Genomic DNA, 26,699 nt, shown 5'->3' with positions numbered 1-26,699 from the left:
AGTATTATTATTACCAAACAAAACTTAAAAAAGCACTAAATTACTACAAAAATATATTTACCATTCATTACATTCTGAAAAATATTAACTCATTTAATTATTACTAACGAAATAATGGCAAGTATATATAAAAATGTATTAACCCATAGCAAATATTTCATAATTTTTTCAATCACAATTGAAATTTCAATTATAAGCAATCTGAACACTATACTAACTTTCATATCTATCAAGTTACAGAATTGATTATAATTTGACTCCCTTAACAGTTTAGAAAGAAGACGTAGGATTCGGATTTTGGCACCATGTTATTAAAAGTGAACCAATTTATTTTGGTGAATCAACACAGCAGTGTATTCGTTTAAAACATCAGCACTAACCCTCTTTTACAAAATAATAGATAATTATGTTGTTTAATTATTACCAAACTAAACTTAAGAAAGAACTAAATTACTGTAAAAATAAATTTTCCATTCATTACAAATGAATGTCACAGAAACTGAAGTATTAACTCATTGCATCACTACTTTAAACGCTACAATTTGACATTTAATAATAACAGATAATTGCAACTGAAAGCCACTCAAAATTATAAAACAAACTTAAATCCTTCTTATACCAAAAAAATAATTATAGGTATATAGTCCTTCCAATAAAACAGCCAATGCACATCATCAAAATTTAGAATGCAACAACCGCACCAAATTCAAGTTTTCGTTTAATTTGACTTTAACAACAAAATACTAACGTAAAAAAATAATTTATTGTACCATTATAGGATATCTAATGCATATTTATTGAGGGACTGAAAATACAGTTAATTAAACAGCCATGATAGCTTATAGTTTAGAGTTGTTTTATTAAATTTACATTGACATATGACAACGATGTCAACCGGTACCAACAGAAATCGAATTTTATAGACTGATCTGGTGACATGTTTCGACACACCAGACTTCATTCTGCCTCTTTTTAACTAGAGTAATGCTAATTAGTAAGATAAGAAAGAAAAATGCTACGAGTTCAAAAGGGATTTTACGTTTTTATAAAATGAATTTAGCAATACGTTAGATAAGTCAAATTATCATCAAGTTATATAAATGACTTTTCATTTGTTCAATCACTTGTATTAAAAAATAATTATCATATTATTTAATTCTTAGCAATTGTTATCTTAAGCCATGATAATTATCTCACTGTTTAATAAGAACCACTTTAAGGCACATAAATACAAAACAATAGATTTGTTTTATTTATGTGAAGTTACAGAGATGGTTCTCACTTGTATTACAAAATATTTTTGATATTATTTTATCTTTATTGTTCTAGTCTATGGTACGGTACTAACCACATTGAGATGCTGATAATTTTAAGATCAGAAGGCCTCGTAGCAAATAAAATATACTTAAACAAGAACAATTTTTTAATGTTCTACTAAAATTATGACATAATGGTGAAGGTACTTTTTTTATATTTTCGTATAAAAATATTATATACATCTAATCACTTCATCAAATTTCAATAATTCAATCTATAATAAAAACAAAAATCATTGATATAAACATATTTTATTAACAACTAAGCTTAGTAACATATAAATATAGATACTTTTCAATGTATATATAACTTTAATATATACAGAAATAAATACTTTTATAGCCAGAATAGCCATAACTATTATCAAAATGGTAAACACTAGTTTTGCTTGGATTTAGTGTTATACTGAAACAGCAAATACTTGAGAAGAACCAGCACTAGGGCCTTGTGTCTGAACGGTTGCATTAGTGTCACACCATCCTTGTTCCTTGTCTGCTTGTAACTTATCACTTTCTTGTCTCCTCTTATATTCTTCCAATTCAAAATAATACCTAAAATATCAAAATGTATACAAAACACCACAAATTGTTATATATTTGGATTTACTTTGGTGATGTGATTCCAAAGAACCAAGCTAAATTCTCCCCCATATATTCCATAGCTGATAATGCTGTACATGCAGCTTTAGTTACTTTATAATAAAACCATGGCCCCCATTGTAGAGTAGCCTGTTAATGTTAAATAATTTCATATAAAACATACATTGATCAATTTAACTCAAAAAACTCACAGGGTCAACAGTTTCAGTATTCTTATTGTCTTCTTCCTCTTCATCAGTACTGTATTCTTCCAATATACCATCAGAGCATTGTATTACTCGTTTAGGCGTTTTCATTTTATACGAAGCTTGACTGACATTATCGCATTGATCATCAGCATAGTCTTCTGGTTGAATAAATACCATATTTGCCTTGTATATAATTATACTAGATTTTAAAAAATAATAAAAAACAATATTAACCAATCATTAGAAATCAAATAACAAAGTAAATAAAAAACAAAAAGTACCTTCTATGCAAAGAACTTACCAATAATATTTACACCCTTCAAATCCGACAATATATTGACAACTATACTTGTCTAATGTGATAGAAATGTCAGTTCCTTGACTTATATGACATACGATATATATGATTCTGAAAATGGCCTATAAAATATAAGTACAACCAATATCTAAATAAAATATATAACTCAGAATATGAACGCAATATAACATTAAATGTATACCGACACAATAAGATATAAAAACAAATAAAATAAACGATAGTAATATTAGTTAATAAATAGGCAACACCGTTAACAGAATAATAAAACAACCAAAAATAAACGCTGAATAAAACGCGGAGTTCCGTAAATCTCTTCATAAATATGGCAAATCTATTTTCATCTGCTGACTAGTTTACAAAAATGGAAAAGAGCGGTATTCGAAATGATGGCAAGAAGTGACAGGTGGTATGCGTAAAAAACATAACTGCCACGAGATGAAACGAGATTTCCGAAATAATCTGATAACGGTTTTTATTCGACACAGGTATAACAAAAGTAAACAGTGATAAAATTGTTTCATTCTGATATGGTTCGTTTAGACTTAGTACTTCGTGTTTAATGAATCATCAAAAAGTAAACAACAAATCGGTTTATTTAAATATTCTGGTAAGTAACATTTAATAAACATAAATATCACGACCTACTTTTTATTACCAATTTTAGTAAATTTAATCATGAGCACTTCAAATCTCAGTACTCTCGACCGAATTCAACTGGAAATTAAAGAGTGTATTGAGAGAGAAAAAGAATTAAAAAATGGTTATTCAAAAGTTCCATCAGAAAATACAAATGATAATTTAAGTCAAACAAGTAATATTTCTTTAAGTAGATCAAACACGAATGGCCTCAGAAAATTTATACAAAATACTACTTCTAAAGGTGTTATGCATAAATTTTTAAAATCTCGAGGAAAACTAAATGTCGCTCCAATAAATGCCACTACTAATAAGAGCAATTGGACATCAGATGCTGCTTTTACCCCGGCTAAAATAACCATTGAAAAAGGCAGCAAACTGCCTAGGAATGGATTTGTTTCAGCAGAAGAGAAAATGAAAAAGGAATTGCAAGATTTTCAACAAAGAGAAGCACAATTACGTGAAGAAAGAAGAAAAAGCCAGCCTAATTTAATGGCTGCCTTACAGTCAGAGGAGGAAAGGGAGTTTGAAAATTCAGACTTTTATTACAATGGCAATCTGAAGGCAGCTAAATCTATGGCGAATCTTTATAATAACAGTGACGATGGCTTTGAAGATACCAATAGTTCTACTGGTGGTAGTTTAAAGCCTGCCAGATCATTAGCTGAGCTTTGTGATGTATCTGATGATGATAGTGGTATACCAGGTAATTTTCAATGTTAATCTTAAATATAAATATGAACAGAGGTTTCTTAGTAACAGCAAGATATTAACTGGTTTTATAACAAGAACTGGTTTATTTATTTATTTTTTACAGGTACACATTCACTCATTATGCAATTTGAAAATATGCAGTTCAAGAACAAATCTTCCAGTCCGACATTATTTAAAGATTTTTAGTATAATTTTTTTAATATTCCACAAGCTGTACTTAATGCACCATAATTATAAGATTTGCAAGAATCAATCTTAATTTTATAATTTTGCACACACTATTATACTATTCAACAAAGTGAAATTAGGTCATATCATAAGTAGGTTTTATGTCTAATTTACATAGCATTCCAATTTTCAAGTCATTATGAGTATTTATTTTTCTAGATTTCTACACACAAATTTATTTATTTATTTATATTTTAATTGACATATTTATACACGCTTATTATAGCTTTATTTATGAGTCCTATGTTACTTTTTTACATTTACTCTTGCCTTAAAAGAAATTAAAAGTGATTTATGTATGTAATCAGCTTTCTAAAAGCTTTAGTGACAGATTCAATCTGTGGCTGCTACATCAATTGTTCCTAAGAAATACTTCACATATCAAGTGTCCTTAGACAAAGTATTTTAAAAATTTAATCAAAACGCAGAGAATTATTTTCGAGAATTATTGACTATTTTTAAGATATAACAATATACTTTTCCTTAAAACATACGTCTATTTTTATTAAAAGTTAAATTAGGTCATAAAGCTGTTAGGTGTTAGAATCTGTATGTTAATAAAAACTTTTTTGAAATATCTGGTTTTACTGAGCATAATTTAATCGTATTATTTTACTATTTAACGATATTTTAGGTTCTCTACGAACCGATTTTATTTTTGGTCATAAAAAAGTTTTATTGGTTTTTAAGTTTAAAAGTTTGACAAAAATGCCATAATTATTTAAACGAATCATGTCATCCTAGCTCATAAAATTTCAATATATTTTGTATAGGCATGTCTTTTAAAGTCCGAACTTGCCATTTTGGTATAAATCGAATCAATATGATTATCTATTAAAGAGACCGTATAGAAAGAATATAGTTTCTGCTGCGGTTCTAATATAATATTCTATTTTTACAAAAAAAGTGCCCGATTGCATTAGGGGGGACAATCATCAAGTACGTTACAATAAGTCAAATTGAATCGTCTAACGTTTTATATTAATTTAAAATCTGACTACTTCTGATGGATTTTAAAAGTGATCAATCAAATATAAGTGTTGTAATCACAGCAACACTATTGATCAAGATAATACCCTTGAAACATATATATTATATTTCCAGAATTGATGTATATACTTAAATTTACATCCTTATAATACTTACTAAATATTCCTTAATATTGATTTCTATAGGCACCTATAACTATATAAAAAATATAACTATAACATTCAGAAAATATTAGCGCTATAGCTACAAATATTTTGTAAATAAAAACACAATATTTAAAGGTAATAAAACAATGAAGATAATATTAAATACATAATAACTCAGCAAAATTAAATGAAACAAGCTGCGAGATATTACCGATTTTTTTTAACCCAAGGTTCATGCCCGAATAAAGGGTACTCTACTATATTTGTGCCCGTATATGGAATTATATGTTAATATGTATTTTTTTCTATGTATATCCATAACAAATTACAATGGCTGAGCGTATTTGAATGATTCAGTTTTCCTTATCTTTACATCATAAACCTGGTTAAATTCAATCTGTACTATATACATTAACAATTTGGCAGGAGAAATATTCCCTGCAGTATAATTTTGCATTCACATGGTCTTTTAGTCTTTAAAATATTTGATTTTATTAAATTAAATTTTCCTAATTTTATAGGAGTGGCTACATTTTAGCTACATCGCTATTTTTTAATATGAACATAACTTCGTTAATGTATTTTGAAGCGTTATTATAATATTCAATTTCTATTATTTTTTGAATATCCAAATTTTCATAAGATTACTAAAATTACAGAAATGTATTTTGTGATATTACATATTTACGAGATGGTATACACAACCTTATATTAGCGAATTTTAGGTTAGAAGTTTAAATTTTTGTTGTTGAATGATTATACCTCAAGTTGATATTTAAAAATCCAATAATTTCTATCGTTACACATGTATTAACTATTGTAGAGTACTTATATTTCGTTTATATATTTAGGCTTCTAAAATAATCAAACAAAATGGCAACCGGATTTAATTTTGGTGCAAAGTATGTATATTTTTATCAATTATTTTTAGATATATAACTACATGTTTATTTAAAGGACTACAGCGGCTCCATCATTTGGTACAGGTAGTTTAACTTTTGGTACAGCAGCACCTCAAGTCCAAGGAGGTTTTTCATTTAATACTACTCCTGCAACATCGACAACCACTCCCAGCCTATTTGGACCAACAGCTCCTGGTATTTATTAATTTATTATTAATTTGAGTTAACATTTATTTTTATTAATTATAGCAGCCACAACTGCAGGAAGCTCTTTATTTAGTGGTACTATACCTGGTCTTTTTGGTACAAATCCAAATCCTACAACATCAAGTTTTTCATTTGGAACTAATACATTACCAAGTAGTACAGGTTTATCATTTGGAACTAGTACATTACCAAGTGGCACAGGTTTATCATTTGGAACACCAGCAAATATAGCAGGTACATTTTCCATTTAAAAACTATATTAGTTTCTTTTTACTTTTAAGATTACCTTTACTTATTTATGTATTTATATAAGCTCCAACAACGGGCATAAGTTTTGGTACACCTGCAACAACAACATCTACATTATCTTTTGGGTTATCTAATACCACAACTACCACATCTGCACCAACATTAGCTTTCAATTTAACTAATACAGTGAATAGCAGTACACCATCATTTGGATTTGGAAATAATACTGCAACTACTAGTACTCCAGGTTTGAGTTTTAACTTAAGCACACCAGCCACAACCACCACTACAAGTACTACAAATAGTGGTTTATTTGGTGAGAATATATTTATATGCACATATAAATTACCATCAATGTTATATTTTTAGGATTGGGTGGTGCTAATACTGCTACAACTTTCATAGATGTGAAACAGTCAACTGTTTCAGTATCCGTTGGACTTGGTGGAGTTGCAACAACACAAGAAAAAAACGCTGATGTAACAGCACAGAAAGAAGTTCCACCAAAAGATCAACGTTTACCGAACGAAATATTACAAACAGTTGATGCATTTAAAGCGATGGTTAAACAACAAAGGAATCACAGTTCAGATATAACTCGATGTTCTGTAAAAGACTTTAGGCTTGTCGAACAAGAAATTGGTCATCTGAATAATCAAATTAATGAGATTGAGAGTCAGTTGCAAAAAAATAGACACTTAGCGGAAAAACTCAAATATGACACAGCAAAAACTGTACAAAATGTGGAAATGGCACAGCGTACCCACGATACCCCTGCTGGTTTACAATATGAAAATGTTGCCCCACTAAAATTTTTTCTAGATCTTGCCGATCAGTTTGAGAGAGATATGCAGAATTTGAAAATACAGATTGAGGCTGCAGATAAATATGTTAAAAATAACAAAAATCCAGACTCCCTTACTCCTCAAGGTAATATCTTATCCACTAAATGTCCTATAATAAAAAGTTTTGCTTTTTAGACCTATCTATGGGCATGAGAAGACTTCATGAGACTTTTGTTGCATTAGCAGGCCGTTTACAATCGGTTCATACACAAGTAGAATCTCAGAAAGAAACTTATCAAAACATTAGAAAGACTCTTCTACAAGATACAAGTAATCCATTTGATACAAGCATACCTAAATTTCAAATGTTGAACATGCAAAATAATTTGGTCACTTCCCCACCAAAAGTTGCTACTGGACCAACACCTTTTAATAATTTAGCCTTTGTTAACACCAATGTAGGATCGCAACAAAACATGTCACCACAGACATATACACATACCGGATCAAATACTGGCACAGGTAAATTAGTTATCTGATCAAACCAATAGGTAATTATTAACTTATTTCATTATGTTCATATTCATAAGATTCTTGATAGACCAAGATTCATAATAAAAGAAGCTGAAATGCTTTATATGGAAATACACTACTACATTGGTAAAACAGTTAACTGTTGTTGAGTCGATCATAGTGGATTTGCTAGCAAATATCAAACAATCATCATCCAGATAAGTTTCTTATATTCTGTTCTAAAATTATTATCACTGTCATTGATTTAAATGTTTAGATTTATTTTTACAAAAATATAAAATAAAATAAATACAATATAAAATAAAGAGCTTAATAAAAATGTCATAATTTACATTATATGAGCTTACGTATAAATAGTTAGTCTAACTAGAGGGGTCAACAAAATTTATGACAGCTTAAATTAATTATCATACTATGTTCTAAACAACAGTGAAAGTTTCAAGTTTTGTATGACGATTTTTGCATTGACATTAGTAATGTGTCAACGCCTCTGCGATCAATTTTTCATAATAAACAATTGTTTTTACCTGTACTTTCGTATTTTTGACGTCTTACGTTTACGGAATTTGGAACTATAAAAAATAATCGTTATAATTAGGCATTTCTATCATGCAGTCTTTTTGTGATAGACATTTTTAGGAGCAATGCCCGTAGTAGTAATGTAAATTTAATTCTATATAATAATTTCAATAATTTTCCTATCAAGGACTTTTTATTCTTCTTCATTACTGTCAAGACATAACAATTATCGATCATCAAATTTGCATAAGCAGAAGGTAGAGCCGCTGATATTAGTTATGGAATCATGAGTACTGTTCGAAGTAATTATGTATAGGTCTTATAATAATTTTACTAAAGTCAGAGACAATGAGAGGCCTAAAATTCTAATGAATGGGACATTTGACATATGAGATGTGATCAAAAATAATGAGAATAATGAATTTAGAATATTTGTTGTTGCCATTGCCACGATTTTTGCTGAGTTTGCATGCATGTCTAGAAAGTATCTATATTGTCATATTTCATTACCTATTGGTTGGTTGTTTACTATTTTGTTAGTTCTTGGAAGAATACTCCATATATTGCAAAAATTTGCAACCACGCCCCAGCCACACGTGATTTCGTATAACTTTTCTGTTCTCAAAAATAAAAAAGAAAACCCGTCGTTTTAACGGCGCAAAAATTATCGACACGCATCACTAAAAATACTTAAGGGTATCCCGAACAACGACTTCGAATGAATAAATAAAATTATCTTTCCCATTATTTTTTGATCGCATCTCGTACCGAGGCGCCAAAAATGATTTTTTATATATATTCAGTGTAAAATTATATATAGGAGTATCATTTTTAGGATTTACAGTTCCTTTGGGGTCCAACCAACCATCAAACACGTCATTATTTGGATTCGGACAGACTGGCTTTGGCAATTCATTTCAACTACAAAAACCACCAACTGGAAATAAGCGAGGAAAAATCTAAACACAATTTTTTTTTGTTTATAATCGATACGAAGTGTTACAGTATAAATTATTTTTATAAACAATACATGGAGAAATCCCTAAAATAATCCGATGATAAATAACTAGTTATTCCTATTCACAGTATTTACAGGTCGTTTACTAGTAGATTTTTACCCCTTAAAACTTATTAAATTGCTCCAACTTGTAATACTGGAATTAATAACTGGAAAGCAGTTTGAATGTATGTTCCACTATTTGCAGCCTGAAAATACAAAAATTATAAATATGGCAACAATGGTTTTATTTATTTTATTTACCTCATAAAATATATTGGTTATCTGTTCATTAACATTCTCCTTATTGGTTGTTTTAATATGTTCAAACTTATCTACAAATCGATTGGCTTGGTTTAAAATTAGTGATTTCAAGGTAGCTGTTATCCTGAAACAAGATTAATTGGTAACATTAAATAAATTCAGATATTTAATGATAACTTACTGAACTAAACTATCAGCTTCATCTGCTGTACTTCTGTGTTCTTTAACCATAAGAAGCTCACCACTTTTATGAAACTGTTCCATGGCGATTGCCGTCAACTGGGCTAATGTTTCGATGGCTTGTTGATGTAATTCACCCTCATCAATAAAACTTGTGTTAACATTGTTTAACCAATTATCAGTATCCTTCCAGGTTTCAAATAGTTTGTTATAATTGATGGGAATGTTAAGTTCCTTCAATGCACTTCCTAATGTATTTTCAGCATCAGTTAAAGATAGTTTGATATCTTCTTCCTCATCTTCAGGCAATTCGCAGAGCTCCTTTACCTGGTCTAGGGTCTCTTGCATTTCTTTTAAAGCATCTCCCGTCAAGGTTTTGTTAAGATGATCCAATTTTATACTGCACACTTTTGATAGCATTTCCAATGCTTCCAAGTGAACTAACCCTTGATGATCATCAAAAAGGGCTTCATAATTCACTACTTTCTTAGCAGTCATGGTTTGTTGTTGGTTTTCTTCTTCAGCTTTCTCCTTAGCCTCCCTTAGTATTTGTGACAAATTTGGCTTTTCTGGTTCCAGTTTTAGAAAAGCTCTCTTCTTCTTCAAACCTGGATCACCTTCTTGTAACACTTCTACAGTTTTTTTACCAATGGCCTCCAATGTGTCCAAACTTCCTGTTATCACCTTATTGCCAGTAGTTTCTACAAACTTGGTTAAATGTGAAACCCCAGTTACCAGGTTACCCAAACCAAATGCTACTGGAGTGCTAGGAGAATCTGCTGAGTCATTTTCATTTAAGGTGTTTTCTCTACCTGGGACATGCATTTTAGCTAATTCTTCAGGTTCTGGTATCCCCATTCCAGTCTCTAAAACTGCCGAGAGTCCTTGTGATACATGACTAGTTAAAGTTGATACACCCTGCGTAGCTGTATTTAAAATTGATGTTACTCCCCATGAGCCCCAACCACCCCAACTTGATTCTGGATTCTCACATAATTTTGATTTTTCCTCAGGTTTATCCAGAGATTCCCAATCTCCATAGTCATCTGATATATGATCGTTTTTAGAAAATTCTTCTTTTCCTTTAGTGCTACATGTATTCTCTATTTGAACTGGTGTTTCCCAATCAGCATCAAAATCGCCCCATCCACTGTCTTCATTGTTTGATTGTGGACTATCATCTGTTTGCAATTCTTTTACAACTTCTGAACCCCAATCACTTCCATCATCACCCCATCCCCAATTATCATCTACATTGTTTTGTTTGTCAATGTTTTCATTGTTATTTATAGTTGGTATATTTTCAGATTCTCTATTAACTTTAGGGTGAATATTAGATTCTAATTTATTAATATCATTATTTGGTATTGATGATTCTAAAATATTGGTTTTATTTATTATTGCAGTATCAGATTTAGGCTCCGGTTCAACAAAATCATTAGTGTTTTTCAAAGGTTTTTCGTCAATTAAATCATTCACTGACTCAGTTGTATTTTCAGTTCTAAGATGTTCTTCTCTAACAGTTTGTTTACCTGTATTGGTTTTATTATCACATCCACTAATAATATCGGTTACTGCTTGTAATGCTGTTTGACTGGGTGATAAAGCCTCATTTGGAACGTGTTTAACATCTGCTACGACATCGTCCTCTTCTTGTTCTTCTAATTTCAACTTGCACAATTCCGGTTCAATTGTCTTAGTACACTGATTTTGCTTTGTTTTAATATTTTCATATTGAAAATCATAATCAAATTCTTCGTCTGCACTTTCAAAACACTCACTATCGGATGTATCCATGTCGTATCAGTATAGAAAACAAATACGAAATAGCTTCAAAACCAGCTGTGAAACAATAGACGTCAAAGTCAAAATGCACGACGTATATAATTTTAGAAATCTAGCTATATTCTGTATTGTGATCGAAATACTAAAATTCCTAGATCTTTCAATATAAGGTATAACATACAGTTATCGTTTTTGAATAAAATTAAATTGTTTAGTGTTGAGGGTAGATGGCGCTGTATGGTTTTTAAATCCTTTTTATTTTATTTCAATTTTTATTATTTACAATAATTGTTTATAGAAATAATATATTACGTGCTTTTTATTGTGAATTTATTAATATTACGCTATTAAATATTTAACTCAATAGTAATATATTTTTTATAATGTTACTAGTTTAAGAAATAAAATTATTTTAAGTCCATCACAAGATAGTAATTATTTCGCATACCAATCTGGCATTTTTCCGTGTTAACGACCGATTAAAAACAAATCAGTAGGTAGTATTAATACAGCCGATAAAAGAGCAGTGCTGTAGGCGAACATTTTATATAGTTTGCACTTCCCAGTATAGAATACATATGCTGTATGTTGCATGTTTAATACGCTAGTCAGTCGCATTCCACACTCGAGGTTAAACTGATTTGATTGGTTGGAGAATTGTGACGTCAGCCTCGCGACCGTTCTTGATAATGTGTTCAACATTCAACATGGCCGTGTAGTTCTTAGTGGTGTGTGTGTGCCAGTTACAGTGGGGTTGAATGGATTTTAAAAGTGAATAATGCCCAGAAAACGAAGTGGAGAGATACCTTTACCGGAAGGTTGGGATTTCGGACGTGATTATGACGGAAAAATTTATTTTATCGACCATAATTCTAAGAAGACGACTTGGATTGACCCGAGAGACAGGTAGGATTTGAACTGCATTCCTTTAATTTAAAGTTTACAATTGTCTACGTTAAACAAATGACCTTTCGGCGGCACTATACCTTCATTGAATAAAGAGCTTTTTGAGGATTTCCAGTTGTCACGGGTTTGTTTCGCGATCGTATGATTTTCTAATCTAAATAAATAAATATCTATTTTTACAATTATAAATAAACGCTCCCGATACACAAAATATCCTATATTTCCCATTTACTATTGGGTAAATAGGCAGCGTTTATTAATAGGTTATAAATTCCATTTTCAACAAGTAAAATATTTAACTGTCTTACATTCGGATTGGTATGTGCTGCTTTCGAAACGCCAAAGGTATGCAAGAATTTTATTACATTTAAAAAACATTATGAGACCGTGCTGCCACCTCGTTGAAAATATGCGGGTTTAGGCGAATAAATATTAGATTTATTGTATCTAAAAATATTTACAATTTTTCCGTGAACGCTGTTTACGTCACGACTTCTAGATTTATGCAAATTTTGATACGGTGCTATCAATAAAGTATGTGTGTATTTTTCGTTCGGAAATATATGTATTGGGATGCTATTCTAGTGACATATGGACATTTATAAAAAAGGTTATTCATAATTAACGATGGGGTTTTCATTGACCATTTAAACACCTGTACGTTTCGGTCTTTTAATTTTCGATTCCAGACAATTTCCTTTTAAATATAATTGTCGGGATGATTCAATGAGTATATATTTACATTAATTTCAAGTTATATATCGTCACTGATAATAATTTTATTAATTTTGATTATGTTGGTAGATAAAATAACGACCTTTTTAGATTACGGTTTTTTGTTTATAGATTATTGCCATATTAAAATTATTCCTAAAATGTAGGCATCCTTTTTGCGGTGTTAATGTTTACCCGTTAAAATTCGGAGATTCTCAGTTTGTGTATATACTATCGGAATTTGATTATTTAAATATTATTTCTGAGTAATCCGTGTTAATAAAGTGTTATAATCCGGATACTCTACTCGGAAGGCAAACATATTAAAGTTTTCATTTCTCGGTAATGAGTTTTGTTTTTTTTTTTTCGGAAAAATGTCCCGGCTTGATATATTAAAATTTCCAGGTTGGCGTTCTTGCTCTGAGACTGCACGGCGTCCAGAGTATGCGTGTGTGGGGAAAACCGGTGAAATTTTATCGTTTTATTTATATGCCGCTATTTTGGCATCTGGCACGATTAAATAAATCCAGCCAACAGAAAAAGTCCGACCACATATCCATTGGCATTCGGGAATTTTGAACTCTCATCAGACGTCTAGTATTTTAATATAATGCGTCGTTCGAATCGTCCCAGACAAATGATCGTCGGATATAATTTAATAGAAAAAATTTACGTATAAAAATGCCGCAAGAATGTTATTGTCTAGCAGATATCTGGGCGGCTATTTATAAATTTTATGAGTGTGAAAAATGATGATCTCAATTTCGTTTTCAATTCGAGTTCTTTCTTTTAAATTTTGATATGCGCTAATTACTTTTATTCTCTGTGTTTATACGGAATTAATTATATTGTTACTTGTGTGTTGCTTCTTCGCTAATTGTGGTTTATCACATGTTAGAATAGGTGAAGAATTGATACTTCGTAGTGACCTGCTCTAATCTCTTTCAATGTTGAGTAAAGCAAATAGAGTATATGGTCAATTTCGCCAATTTTTACTGTTAGGGCTGCTTCTGTAATAAAAAAAAACACAACATGAATGTGTTTACATACTATACCTTTGAAATTATTTTCAGGGCACTGGCAATTCTGCAAATTTAAATTTATTTTTCATCTATAACAGCACCCTACTCGACAGTCCTTTTCGCATATCGCACTTAACCGAAACTACGTCATATTGCTCATGTTCTCATATTATTTAACATAAATAAACTTTTGTTCCTTAGCAATCAAAAAATAAGTGTTACTAGTTTATAACATTTTACCTATAATTCATACATCTCACACATATTGTCTGCTGTCATTTTTTTTTGTTAAGTAATAAATAATTATATAAACTAATCGAGGAATAATATAAACATAAAATATGCGAATGGGATTGGTGAAGTTTACTGTATGCTGACAGGTTATTTTGTTTATATAACGTTTTCTGGAGCTTCTGGATCACTTCCTCGACCTTGTCAAAGATTTGAGCTACGTCGAAGAATATTGCCGAGTGGATTTTTCGCCTCGTAGAAGTGTTCAATGGTGTCTGTTGTTTTAATGGTGTTTGCAGGGCTTGGAGAAGATCTAAAAGGAAGGAAAATTACAACCACACCATCTGGTTCAAAATGGCAAATTGATTTGACTACTATTAAAGGTTTACTAACGACTCAGAAATGTACAGTTATTCGCCATTAATAATAAACAGTAACCCATTCTTATTCCTCTGTACCTTCCAAACTTGATGTCTCCTGATGGCACTTGTTTAGATTGATGCAGTATAGCTTGACTAATACCGACTTTCGCAGAAATAAACTGCTATGTTTAAGGATTTACTCTAGAGCCCCAATGACAGGCTTCGCTTTTCAATGTGTGTCATTTTCGTCGAAGCCATCACGTTAGACAAAAAGCAAAACACATTAGAACCAAAATAAAACAACTATACTGGTTAGTCGGAAGATACTCTCAACTTGATCTAGAATCAAAGAGGTTGATCTATAATACAATTATAAAGCCAATTTGGACCTATGGAGTGCAAATCTGGGGTTGCACTAAAAATTCAAATCAACTAGTCATACAACGCTGTCAAAACAAGGTTCTTCGATTGATTACCAATGCCTATCGCTATGTAACCAACGAAGAACTGCACGATAACCTGGAAATCAAATGGATTTGCAAAGTTATCCAAGATTTCGCTTTGAAACACGAAAGAAGATTACTAAATCATACTAACGTGGAAGCAATACAACTGCTGGACAGCGCGCAGGATGTCAGGAGATTGAAGCGAACAAAACCATACGAACTTATATAAAGTGTATACATTTATGGTAAGCTATAGCTATAAGTTAATAATTAATAAATAATTATAATTTTATAATTGAGGAATACATATTGATGTATTTTCTCGCACTCGTCTTGCTTGTTAATTAATCCAAGTACATAGGAAAAGCAGTAATAAATTAATTGTAAATTAAGATTGTACTAAGCGTATCTAATAAAGATGTTATAAAAAAAATAACCTGGTAATGCATCAATTATCAACTGCAAAGTCGGAATATCCAAGACTCCAAGCTAATGCTCTGTATTTAATGAAATCTGCTTGAGGTGGTATACTATGAGCTGCTAAAACGAGAACACACATCATGGAAGTTCTTGTGGTTTGGTTCGCTTCAATATTCTGATTTTCTGCATATTGTCGAATAGTTGGGTTATTTCCAAGTTACTGTGATTTAGTAACCTTATTTCATGCTTTAATGCAAAATCTTGGATAAGTTCGAGGATCAATTTGCTTTCGAGGTCATCGTGGAGTTCTTCGTTGGTTACGTAGCGAATAACATAGGTAATTAATCGAAGAACTTTGCTTTAGCATAGTAGGATTATTAGTCGGTTTGATGCTTTCGTTTAACAATTTGGTTTTAATAGTTGTTCTCCATAAGGGCCATCCAAATAGGCCTTTTCATTGACTGATAAGCCAATCTCTTTGATCTTAGGTCAAGCTGGGAGTATCGCCCGACTAACCAGTACAGTTTTTTAATTTTGAGCCTGATCTTTTTGTTAATAAATGCCCATTCAAACAATAAATTAATTACTGAACCTAATATTTATTAATTATTAAGTGAACAATAGCAATGGCTTGTATAACCTCTACCAGATTGTGTCATATTTGTTCTCATTTGATAGACAATAATTTACAGGTCAAATATTTTAAAAAAATCAAATTTGTTTTTCAGAAAATACTTTTGAAAATATTCGAAAAATTTTGCGTGGTAGATCGACATTGTGTAGCAGACGTTTTTCTCGGAATTTTTGACGTGTTTACATTCGCTTTTCTAAAATATAACGTCCAGTCGGATCGAATTTTTTTAAAAAAACGTGCTGGCATTTATCATCGGCGAGTTTTTACTCAAAATACGAAGAACGCCATTACGTTACACGGACCTTCGTGCCCAGAATCGTATACCGATCGGTTATGATGTAACAGCGCGTAGTTTCTTTCGGCGAAGCTCTAGGAATTCGACAAATATTCGAAAAGCATTCCTCGGCGCGGATCCAGTTCATATATTTCGCGATACTGTTCGTCTTTTATTTAACGCGCGAACATTTCAAATGCAAAGTATCGTTCTAATTGTTATTTTATATGTACACGGTATTGTATGTAAATGGCTTTGCAAGAATAGCAGCTGTGATAATATGCCCAGCGTTTGTCTGAATTTGCATCTCGTACGAACCAGGCACACCTGAATTAATTTGTCCGTACCCCCTTTATATTGTAGCGGATAAGTTATGGAATCGATCTGGTCTCGGCCGTGTTTCGTCAGTACAACCATTACGTTGGAATTATTTGGGCGACACCAACAGTGACATTTTACGGAGTACCACTGAATGACAATTTATAAAACATGAAATATATCACAAGAGTCTAGTTCTGGAGATTCCTGGCGTGCGCGCAAGGATTTCAATTTGCAACGTTGTCACTCTTTGAAAATTATACGTATATTTGAAGAATATAATCATAGAGCAATAGAGATGCAACTCAATAAGGGACATAAGATATATATATATATATATATATATATATATAAAATCATAAGCAAAAAACTTTGTTTAGTGCCATGAATTTAATAAGATCTATCAGAGTTCTATCTTTTTGTTTTTTATACTGAAAGTAAACTTTGAGTCTTTCTTAATATTCTGTTTACCTGTTTTACTCAAAAGTATATAGCACACCTTGTTAGTACTTTTAATATTTCATCCGAAAGATCATTATGGAATGTACAATTGAAGGGTTTTAAATTTACTTTCTTTTTTAAACATTTAACAAAAATGTTGTTATATTATCGACGTGGCAAAATCGCTGAATAAAATAAGACATAGCTCAAAGACCTACTGACAGTATAATAAAACAATTTTGTTGGAGTCTGGGGCTCGAGATATTGTCTTGCCTCCATAGAATTAGTCTCAATTTGTGGGTCTACTGATTTATTCATAATTGTATGTAAACAAAAATCACACTTAATTTATTTTTTCAAAAGTTTTGCTAAATAACCTCAGATGTACAATACTGCACAACGTAAAACTTTGTTTACTATAATAGGAACGTCTGGACAGAAGTTGAGTCAAGTAATTAACGGTAAGAATGCACAAAAATGGGGATACTGGCCGAATGAAAACAAACTTTACCATTACTTTCTGGAATTTGTTCAAATGTCGTTTATTACAGGATGTTGGAACTACAGACGCCGAAAAAATATCGATATTTTCGATTTGTTTTAAAAAGAAGTATCGATATCATACATGTACGATATCATGTACAAGAGGGTATCGAACTTTTGTGTGGAGATTTCTCTCCTCTGGACATCAAGTGAATTTTGCGTGGTTTGGTATCGATATTTAGTGTTCGCCGGTATATAGATATTTTTATCCTCGGCTAACATCTCCAGTTCGAACTATATCAACACCAAGAAAAATTCTGCGAGAAAATATGGTCGAAAACCGTTCTTTTTTCCGAAAGTAGGGGAACCGCGATGTTGATTAACCATTATTACGGCTTCGAAACAGATAAGTATCTTTTGTTTATGCCTAATTGAAGACTGCTCGTTGGTAGCATAGTTTCCCCATGAATCATTTATCATTCGGTTTTGTGAAGTAAATATTTATTGTGTGATTGGTCATGCTTCGCTACGGCGGAACTATTTCGAAAGAAACCGTACGAAGTTACGCGTCTATTGCTCCACTATTCTCGTCACGATACGGGGGGTCTTGAAAACGTTTTTTTTACAGATTTAGATTTTTTTTTATTACTCTTCGTGAGTCCACAATCAGCCCTATTGGCAATAAGTATTTCTTCTGTTTATATTATATACATGGCATGTAGAAAACCACTTCATTAAGCAATCTTCTGTATAAAATATTATCTTAATTAATAAGTCTTATTCTAATGCTTATTCTAAAGTCTACATATGTCCAGTAATCAGATCAGGTGGTGTTAAACGTTTTAGTCTACGCACTTCACTATCACGTCGCATATTTAGCTGATTAGCGAGTACATTGGGATGCACTGACACTCTTTCGAAGTACTTCACACAAACACGTTGAATTACACTCGTTATAGGTTCTAGAGGAATATCGCGTTGTATCACTTTATTTGAAATATAGTACGGAGCATCAACAATGGCACGCACAATGATGGATATATTAGATTTGCTAGCGGTACCCCATAGTTGAATTCCATATGTCCAAATGGGCTTGAGTATAGACTCATACAGCAATACCTTATTATCTAATGATAACTTGGATTTGCGCCCAATGAGCCAATACATTTGATATAATTTTAGTCCTAGTTGTTTCCGTTTAGAGAGTATGTGCTTCTTCCAGGTTAGGCGTCGATCTAAATGCATACCAAGATATTTAACATGCTCTGCTTGGGGGAGTTGACGATGATTGTTATTTACTGGTGGACATGTTCTTCTACGCAGGGTAAACGTTATATGCGTGGATTTTGATTCATTGGCTTTAATGCGCCATGTCTTCAACCATAATTGTATTTGCTCCAGGTGGGTTTGTAGTTTTATTGATGCTGTGACTGGATCTTCATGGGATGCTAAGATTGCTGTATCGTCTGCATATGTTGCCACAGTAGTTATTTTTGTGGTGGGCAGATCAGCCGTATACAGAAGATACAGTACTGGACCCAGTACACTACCTTGCGGAACTCCTGAATATATGGGATTTAATTCGGTATGTTCATTGCCTTGATTTACAATAAAATGTCTGTCAGTGAGATACGATTTTAGTAGCTGATAGTCCGGATGAGGGAGAAGTTTCTTTAGTTTAACCTGCAAGCCCGTATGCCATACTTTGTCAAAAGCCTGAGATATGTCTAGGAAAGCAGCCGAACAATATCTTTTGGCATTTAGGTCAGCGTTTATTTGGTTTACAAGTCTATGCACTTGTTCTATAGTCCCATACTTATTGCGAAAGCCAAACTGATGTTCTGGAATAATTTTTCTTTTTTCTATTATATAGTTTAGTTTTTTTATGTATAATTTCTCGAAAACTTTCGAGATTATTGGTAATAAACTTATAGGTCGGTAGGAGGTCACATCTTCTGGTATTTTTCCTGGTTTAAGTATCATTAATATTTTAGCTACTTTCCAGATACTAGGGAAGTAATTAATTCGTAGCATAGCATTAAATATATATGTTAATAGTTTTATAGCCTTTTCTGATAGTTCTTTTAAAATTTTGCAAGTAATTAAGTCATAACCAGGAGCTTTTTTAATATTAATCTCTCTCATTATTGTATGTTTAACTTTTTTGAGCGTTAATTTCTCGTGCGGTAAATCCATTTGAAATGGCGAATCTAGAAAGCTAGTAATTTTATTTTCGTCATCTTTATGTAGCTGAGACTGGAAAGCTTTAAAAACATTTTTTAAGTGTTTTGAGAAAATGTCGGCTTTCTCTTTATTGCTTCTCGCCCAATTATTTTCGCTTGTTTTAATAGGTGGGTTATGCTGCTGGGATCTCCTAAGCTTTTTTGTTGCTTTCCACAACGAATAGTCTGTAGCCTCAGTTGATGTCAAGTTTTCTAGGTATTCTTGAATGCTTTGGTTTCGTTCAATTTGGATTAGATCTCTCAGCTCTTTTATGGCCCTATTAAATTTTCTTTTATTCTCTTCAGTCCTTTGCTGTTGCCAATTTCGTCGTAACTTTCTTTTTTCAGCAATCTTTTTCTGTATTGTACATGATATATGTGTATTTTTTCTTGGAAATGTTTCAATGTTGGGAGTCGCGGAATATGCTGCCTCCTGTATATTTTTTGTAAGATTTATTGCTGCTATTTCTATATCCATTTCAGTTTGTAACGGTAAGTTTAGAGAGATATTTTGGTCTAAGTTTTCTCTAAATGAGGGCCAGTTAGTTCTATTATTGCACAGAGAAGGGGGTTTATCTTTGATGGTAATTTTTGAAGAAATTGTTACTATTATTGATGAATGATCAGAAGACAGGTCGAAACATGATTCTGCCTGACACTTTTTTGGATCAATATTTTTTGTAATACACAAATCTATTGTATCTGGTTTTTTATTTCTGTCTGAAGGCCAATATGTTGGTTCACCAGTAGAGATATGTTGTAAGTTATCTATCCTTATGGCTTTGAGCAGTTCTCTACCTTTTGAGATTATTATTCTTGAACCCCACATTAAATGTTTCGCATTATAATCTCCTCCTGCTATAAATCTATTACCTAGCGTACTGAAGAATTCTTGAAATTGTTCTGCCTTGTTTTTATGTTTGGGTGGGCAATAAATCGCAGAAAATGTTAATGGTCCATGGGCTTCCTCTATGGTTATACTGGTGGCTTGCAGGTAGTCTTTGCGGAATTTTTCTTTTTCGAAATGCTTTATATCATCTCGAATTATTATGGCTGTACCTCAGATTTAGATATATCTCGTTCGCTATACGTGAAGCATTGCAGTGTTTAATAATGTATATGAACAAAACTGTCTCCCAACGTCACCATCTATAATATGGAAGATGTTGAAATCTCCCAGAATATATAATTTTCCCTCTGATCTACATCTGGCTATGTTTATTATTTGCTAATTTTTGGCTTTATGGTTGGAAAATTTGATTAAATTCAGAGAAAAAAATTGTAAAAAACTAGTTCTTTTATTGGTGATTGGAAGAAATTAAGAAATTATAACGAAACTAATACGACTTCAATTATGAATAATTAATAAAACTTCAATTTATGAATATATAATTCCAGTAAGTATCTGTTAGTATATTATATATAATTAGCATTAAATTCATTGAAAAAATTAACTGGAATTAAAATATGAATAAAAATTATAATATATTCTAGATGTCAAGCTCACGTAATGTAACGTAATATGTTAACTAGTTATCTAACACTGTTTGGTAGAGTATTAATTTTAATTATTATTTTTATTATTTTAACAGAATATTATATTTGTATATATAAATGTTAGTGTCACTGTTTCTAATGATTATTAAAAAATATGATATACTTGATACTGTTGTAATTCGTCCTTGAACTTGTCCATATTTTCTTTGTTCTCTTATGTCCCTCAACTCTTGCTCTACTTCCTCTTGAGAATACTCAGTAGTAGCGATGAGCACATTCAATAAGGCTTCTTTAAAATCTATTGCATAAAAATATAGTTCTTGCTCTAAATTGTCGTATGCTATATAGAAATTATCTGATAGATCGCCAATTTTAAAAGGTATAAAGCTGATGTAACATTCACTCTGTGTAGAAGAACATGTCCACCAGTGAATATCAATAACTTTCAGCTTCCCCAAGCCGAGGATACTAAATATCTCAGCATGTATCTGGACCGACACCTAACTTGGAAAAATACAGGACATAAGGACATAGTTGCTACACGAAAGCAACTTGGACTTAAACTACATCAAATGTATTGGCTCATCGGGCGCAAATCCAAGTTATCATTAGATAACAAGATACGAATATGCTCGGCGAATCGTTACTTAAGTCTATATGGCTCAAACTGTGCATTAGAATTGCTTTATTTTAGCCAGCCCATATAATCGCTGCTGAATCCAAACGGACGATGAAAAGTGGACAATAATCTACAAAGGGGATAGTGGTCAAAGCACGGAGAAGCTTCACTAAGTCCCCACTTCAAAGAAAGCGATGCCTTTTTTCCGGGATTGGAAAGGAATTATTCCATCATGATCTCCTCAAACTTGCCAAACCATTAATTCTACTTTATCTTTCCACTGTCAACGACTAAAGCGAGTGAAGCAAGAAGAAAATCGACCGGAATTGATCAAAAGCATCGTGATAACTCAAAATTCGAGGTATTGGATTTGAAGTTTTAATCTACCGTGGTGCTCAGAAATGTGGCAAAAGTTCATCGATTCAGAAGGCACATATATCATTTATTAGTGTTTTTAAATTTATAGGAATAAATTCTCTTCCAAAAAACTCAAAAAACGAAATTTCTTTTTTATTCCAACCCATCATTTATTCATGTTCAATTCAGAATGTGCCCAATTGATTTTGAAGTTTAGATGAGATTCTCAATTACTGTTCTAAAACAGAATGTTTCGGTTTTAGTGTCAATAGATATTTTGGATAAGGATAGATGTAAATCTGCATAGTTCCTTTTGCACACAAACCTTGGAGTTTATTGAAAACTCAAGATATGGCTTCTATGTGAAATGAAACCAAGAAAAGACATTTGAACTCAAAAGCAGTCTTGGTTGGCGCAGTGGTAAAGGCGACAGCACGACAGGTCCGCCTACTGTTGCGATAGTTGCGAGTTCGAATCCTGTTGAGGGGTGGTCGTAAATTTATTTTTGTGATTGTTTAATATTTGTGATTGTCCTGGGCAAGAGTGCAAAATCCGACAAGGAAAATGATTTCTAAGTTGGTCACTCACCAGTCGGTAGGCTTAATGTCGAGGACCGTGGTTCGGAGCTCACATTAAACTGTAGTTCCATTGCAGATGAACCCTTAGTTGGTAAAAGGAGTCTTTAAATACATTACTGCCGGATCATTAGTTTGTGAATTATAGCATTTTGAGTGAAGCAACTTTTGTTATTGTGAAAAAATTGGATAAAAAGGAATAATTTTTTTTATAAAATATTGCTTTTTGAAGGGAAAAAATACATTTGAAGCAAAAACTTGGCTTGATGGCGAGTTTTCGGACGCTGCCCCAGGAAAATCAACCATCAAGGATTGATGTGTTAAATTTAGATGTGGTGAAATGAGCACCGAAGACGGTGAACGCTGTGGACGCCCAAAAGAGGTTGTTACCGACGAAAACATTTTAAAAATCCACAAAATTATTTTGAATGACCATAAATTGAAATTGAATGAAATATTAGACACTCTAAAGATATCAACTGAACGTGTACAACATATCATTCACGAATATTTGGGTATGAGAAAGCTCTGTGCAAAGTGGTGCCGCGCAAGCTCACTTTTGACCAAAAACAACGACGAGTTGATGATTCGGAGCAGCGTTTGAACGCAACAGTTTTTGCGTCGATATGTGACAGTTTTACTCCGAAGTCCAATCGACAGTCATCCTAATGGACTGCACACAATGAACCCGCTCCAAAGCGTGGGAAAACGCAACAGTCAGCTGGCAAGGTTATGGCGTCTGTATTTTGGGATGCGCATGGAATAATTTTCATTAACTACCTTGAAAAAGAAAGGACCATCAACAGCGTATGTAATAGCATTATTGGACCGTTTGAAGGAAAAGAAAGTGATGCTTCACCAAGAGAATGCACCGTGTCACAAGTCAGTGAAAACGATAGCAAAAATCCATGAATTGGGCTTCGAATTGCTTTGTCGTTCTCAGATCTCAGAAGAAAGTTCACTGGAAAGAAATTTTCGTCGAATGAAGAGTTGATCGTTGAGGCCTATTTTGAAGCAAAGGACAAATCGTACTACAAAAATGGTATCAAAAAGTTGGAGGGGCGCTGTAATTAGTATGTCACTCTTGAAAGGAATTATATTGAATAAAAAAAACTAATTTTGCCAAAAAATTAGTTTTACTATGGTAGGCGGGGACTTTTCAATTGACCTGTTATGTTAAATACACACTGGTTTTTTTATATTACATTTTCATGGATTTCATGAATTTTCAGAATCTTTTTTTTAACATCATCTCGGAAGCATCCGGTCTCACCCAGTCTGTTTACTGGCGTGGCCTTGATAGTTATTCTTTGTCGTACTTTAAATTGTTGCCTAGAGACACTTGCAACTACAATCACAAACATAAAGTACACCTATGTCCTGTCGTCTTGACCACTGCGGCTACGAAGCCAGCAAGGATTAGAAGTTTCGAGAAACCGGCCACCAAAAGAATAGAGATATTTTAAGAAATACCGATATATCGTTTTCGATGTTTCAAAATAAAAGCGACATATTTTAATAAACTCTTATAGTTAACTACTAAAATATACAAAACATTTAAAATTAAGATTCCATCCCTAGCAAGAATCTTTTTCCTTGAAATTTCTCATTTCGTCTTCATCCTTAGCTATTCAGCTGCTATATATATATTATTAGAATAATAAGATATAATTATAACACAAAATTTGTTTAAATATTATTAATTAATTAACAGTAAATCAGTAATTAATTAAGTACATTAACCTCATTTCGTTCCCTCGTAGATCGTCGTTAACGATATCAACATAAATACCACGAAATGATATATTTTTGTTCGTAAAAACCGGGAAACCGACAAAATTCGCACGGTTGAAGATTATCGTCATCGATCGGGCTTGTGTTACGTGTAAATTCCGACGGTATGAATGATCTGCCAGGTAACTTAGCGCGAAGATTTCCCTAACGAGTGGGTTCGAGGAATTAAATGTTCTCAGCTATTTTGGTTTCGGCACGAACCCCGAAAACTATTCGTTTATTTCATCATTTCCTCAAAAAGATTAATCACTACTTCTGTAGCTATTTTTTCTCCTTTTGCGTGTTTCCCTTCGTATGTAAACATCTGGAAGCAGTGGATTCATCAACTCCTGAGCTATCTGAAATTCCTTTGATAATTTCAGCTGAGTTTTAGTATGATGACTCTTGCTGTTCACTGAAACCAAAACCTACAATAGGCTAACTGTAATAATCAATCGTCAAAATATTATAGGATAGGCACATTCTAAAAAAGAGATTTATTTTTAAATTACAAGTATGATTACAAAGATTTTGATATAAATAAAAGCAGATGATTTTTAACATTCGCCAATTAGATCAAACACTAAATCAAAAGCATTACGAAACATTGACGTCACTTAACAATTCAACGTCCGAATTTTTGGCCAAGTTTCGACTTTATTTTCATTATTTACCTTTCAAAACTTCGGTTTTTTGCTAGCAAAAGGAAAAAAAGATAAATTAACAAATTTGCAAAGAATCGATTTGCCGATTGTGACCGTGACTGAAAGAATAATTTTAATAAGAATGCTAGAAATCTTATATTGTCGAAGTGAGTGACTGTTATAAACACACTAGACATAAACTATAGCAGAATATTGAAGAATATCAATAAGTATAATACTTTCCAAGAAAATAAGTGCAGGTGGTAAATCCAAAGAGTATCCGATGATAATAACTATCAGTTGGAACAGAATGTATCGATGACAAGCCCACAATTTTCATGACAAACCTGCAAATTGAATATATATTTTTATTAACATCTTGCATTGGATATGCTTAGTACAATCTTAATTTACAAATTAATTTATTACTACTGTTCTATTGTACTTGCATACAAGTAAGACGAGTACGTTATTAATACATCAGTATGTATTTCCTAAATTGAAATAAAACTATTATACCTAAGCTGTAGTTAAGAATACACCTATACACTAAACAAGTTCGTGTGGTTTGGTTCGCTTCAATCTTCTGATTTCCTACGTATTATCCAGTAGCTATATTGCTTCCACATTGCTGTGATTTAGCAACCTTATTTCATGTTTTAAGGCGAAATCTTGGATCACTTCGTGTATCCATTTGATTTCAAGGTCATCGTACAGCTCTTCGCTGGTTACGTGGCGATAGGCACTGATAATCAATCATAGGACTTTGTTTTGGGTACGTTGGATTACTACTTGATTTGATCTCTTAGTGTAACTCCATATTTCCACCCCATAGGTCCAAATTGGTTTTATAACTGACTGATAAATCAATCTCTTTAATTTTAGATCAAGTTGAGAGTATCTTCCGGCAAACCGGTACAGTTGCTTGACTTTGAGTCTAATCTGATCTGCTTTTTGTCTAACATGATGTTAATGTATAATATATTTTAATAATAGCTTTACTTATAAGAGCACATGCAACTACAGTCATCAAGAGGTTTACAAAATCTGTGTTTCGACATACTTGACATATTAAATTCTCCTATGAATTTTTAAACTAGATATCTGCTTAGTTTATATTTATATTTGTATTATCTATACATAAATATTGGTCGAACTGTTTCAAACTTCTGTCATAACACATATTTGATGGAATCAATGTG

General features: G+C 32.2%; 5 protein-coding genes and 1 long non-coding RNA gene across 9 annotated transcripts in view; 4 read left to right on the top strand and 2 right to left on the bottom strand.

Annotated features, from left to right (window-relative positions):
* Positions 1–1,552: 1,552 nt before the first annotated feature.
* Positions 1,553–5,209, bottom strand: LOC143204920 (protein FAM177B). Of its 2 annotated transcripts, XM_076417881.1 has the most exons (5): positions 5,148–5,209; positions 2,406–2,524; positions 2,108–2,303; positions 1,924–2,045; positions 1,553–1,868 (listed from the first exon to the last, which is right to left on the bottom strand). In XM_076417881.1, the coding sequence occupies exons 3-5, from the start codon at positions 2,279–2,281 to the stop codon at positions 1,718–1,720; spliced, it is 447 nt and encodes a 148-aa protein (XP_076273996.1). In that variant the 5' UTR covers positions 2,282–2,303; positions 2,406–2,524; positions 5,148–5,209; the 3' UTR covers positions 1,553–1,717. The 2 variants fall into 2 exon arrangements, with proteins under 2 accessions (XP_076273996.1, XP_076273995.1); XM_076417880.1 differs by lacking the exon at positions 5,148–5,209 and having other exon boundaries at positions 2,406–2,542.
* mdu (mitotic spindle positioning protein meduse) lies at positions 2,894–4,576 on the top strand. The gene is made up of 3 exons (XM_076417878.1): positions 2,894–3,030; positions 3,088–3,765; positions 3,877–4,576. Exons 2-3 carry the CDS (start codon positions 3,099–3,101, stop codon positions 3,957–3,959), a joined length of 750 nt encoding a protein of 249 aa, XP_076273993.1. The 5' UTR covers positions 2,894–3,030; positions 3,088–3,098; the 3' UTR covers positions 3,960–4,576.
* Positions 5,210–5,577: 368 nt separating the features above from the next.
* Nup58 (nuclear pore complex protein Nup58) lies at positions 5,578–9,572 on the top strand. Of its 3 annotated transcripts, none has more exons than XM_076417854.1 (7): positions 5,578–6,039; positions 6,095–6,234; positions 6,289–6,480; positions 6,560–6,811; positions 6,865–7,425; positions 7,476–7,802; positions 9,169–9,572. In XM_076417854.1, the coding sequence occupies exons 1-7, from the start codon at positions 6,011–6,013 to the stop codon at positions 9,294–9,296; spliced, it is 1,629 nt and encodes a 542-aa protein (XP_076273969.1). In that variant the 5' UTR covers positions 5,578–6,010; the 3' UTR covers positions 9,297–9,572. The 3 variants fall into 3 exon arrangements, with proteins under 3 accessions (XP_076273969.1, XP_076273971.1, XP_076273970.1); XM_076417856.1 differs by having other exon boundaries at positions 5,609–6,039; positions 7,476–7,831; positions 9,169–9,305; XM_076417855.1 differs by having other exon boundaries at positions 5,829–6,039; positions 6,292–6,480.
* LOC143204905 (protein FAM114A2) lies at positions 9,249–11,650 on the bottom strand. The gene is made up of 3 exons (XM_076417851.1): positions 9,776–11,650; positions 9,595–9,718; positions 9,249–9,539 (listed from the first exon to the last, which is right to left on the bottom strand). Exons 1-3 carry the CDS (start codon positions 11,569–11,571, stop codon positions 9,465–9,467), a joined length of 1,995 nt encoding a protein of 664 aa, XP_076273966.1. The 5' UTR covers positions 11,572–11,650; the 3' UTR covers positions 9,249–9,464.
* A 406-nt stretch (positions 11,651–12,056) lies between these two features.
* kibra (WW and C2 domain containing protein kibra) overlaps positions 12,057–26,699 on the top strand; it is a 66,445-nt gene continuing 51,802 nt past the window's right edge. Inside the window, exon 1 of the mRNA XM_076417845.1 lies at positions 12,057–12,465. Within this exon, the coding sequence (XP_076273960.1) occupies positions 12,338–12,465 (128 nt within the window). The 5' untranslated portion in view covers positions 12,057–12,337. The remainder of the gene's footprint in view (positions 12,466–26,699) is intronic.
* On the top strand, positions 20,987–24,529 carry LOC143204925 (uncharacterized). Its single transcript, XR_013007699.1, has 3 exons — positions 20,987–22,536; positions 22,813–24,108; positions 24,155–24,529. It is a non-coding gene; the product is annotated as an uncharacterized LOC143204925 (long non-coding RNA).

This window comes from Rhynchophorus ferrugineus, unplaced genomic scaffold (genome assembly GCF_030347505.1).
Source record: "Rhynchophorus ferrugineus isolate W39M unplaced genomic scaffold, kcgeb_rfMv2 rfM11, whole genome shotgun sequence".
Classification (NCBI taxonomy): domain Eukaryota; kingdom Metazoa; phylum Arthropoda; class Insecta; order Coleoptera; family Curculionidae; genus Rhynchophorus; species Rhynchophorus ferrugineus.
Note: the sequence above shows the minus strand (reverse complement) of the source record. Positions and strands in the feature narration are given on the sequence as shown.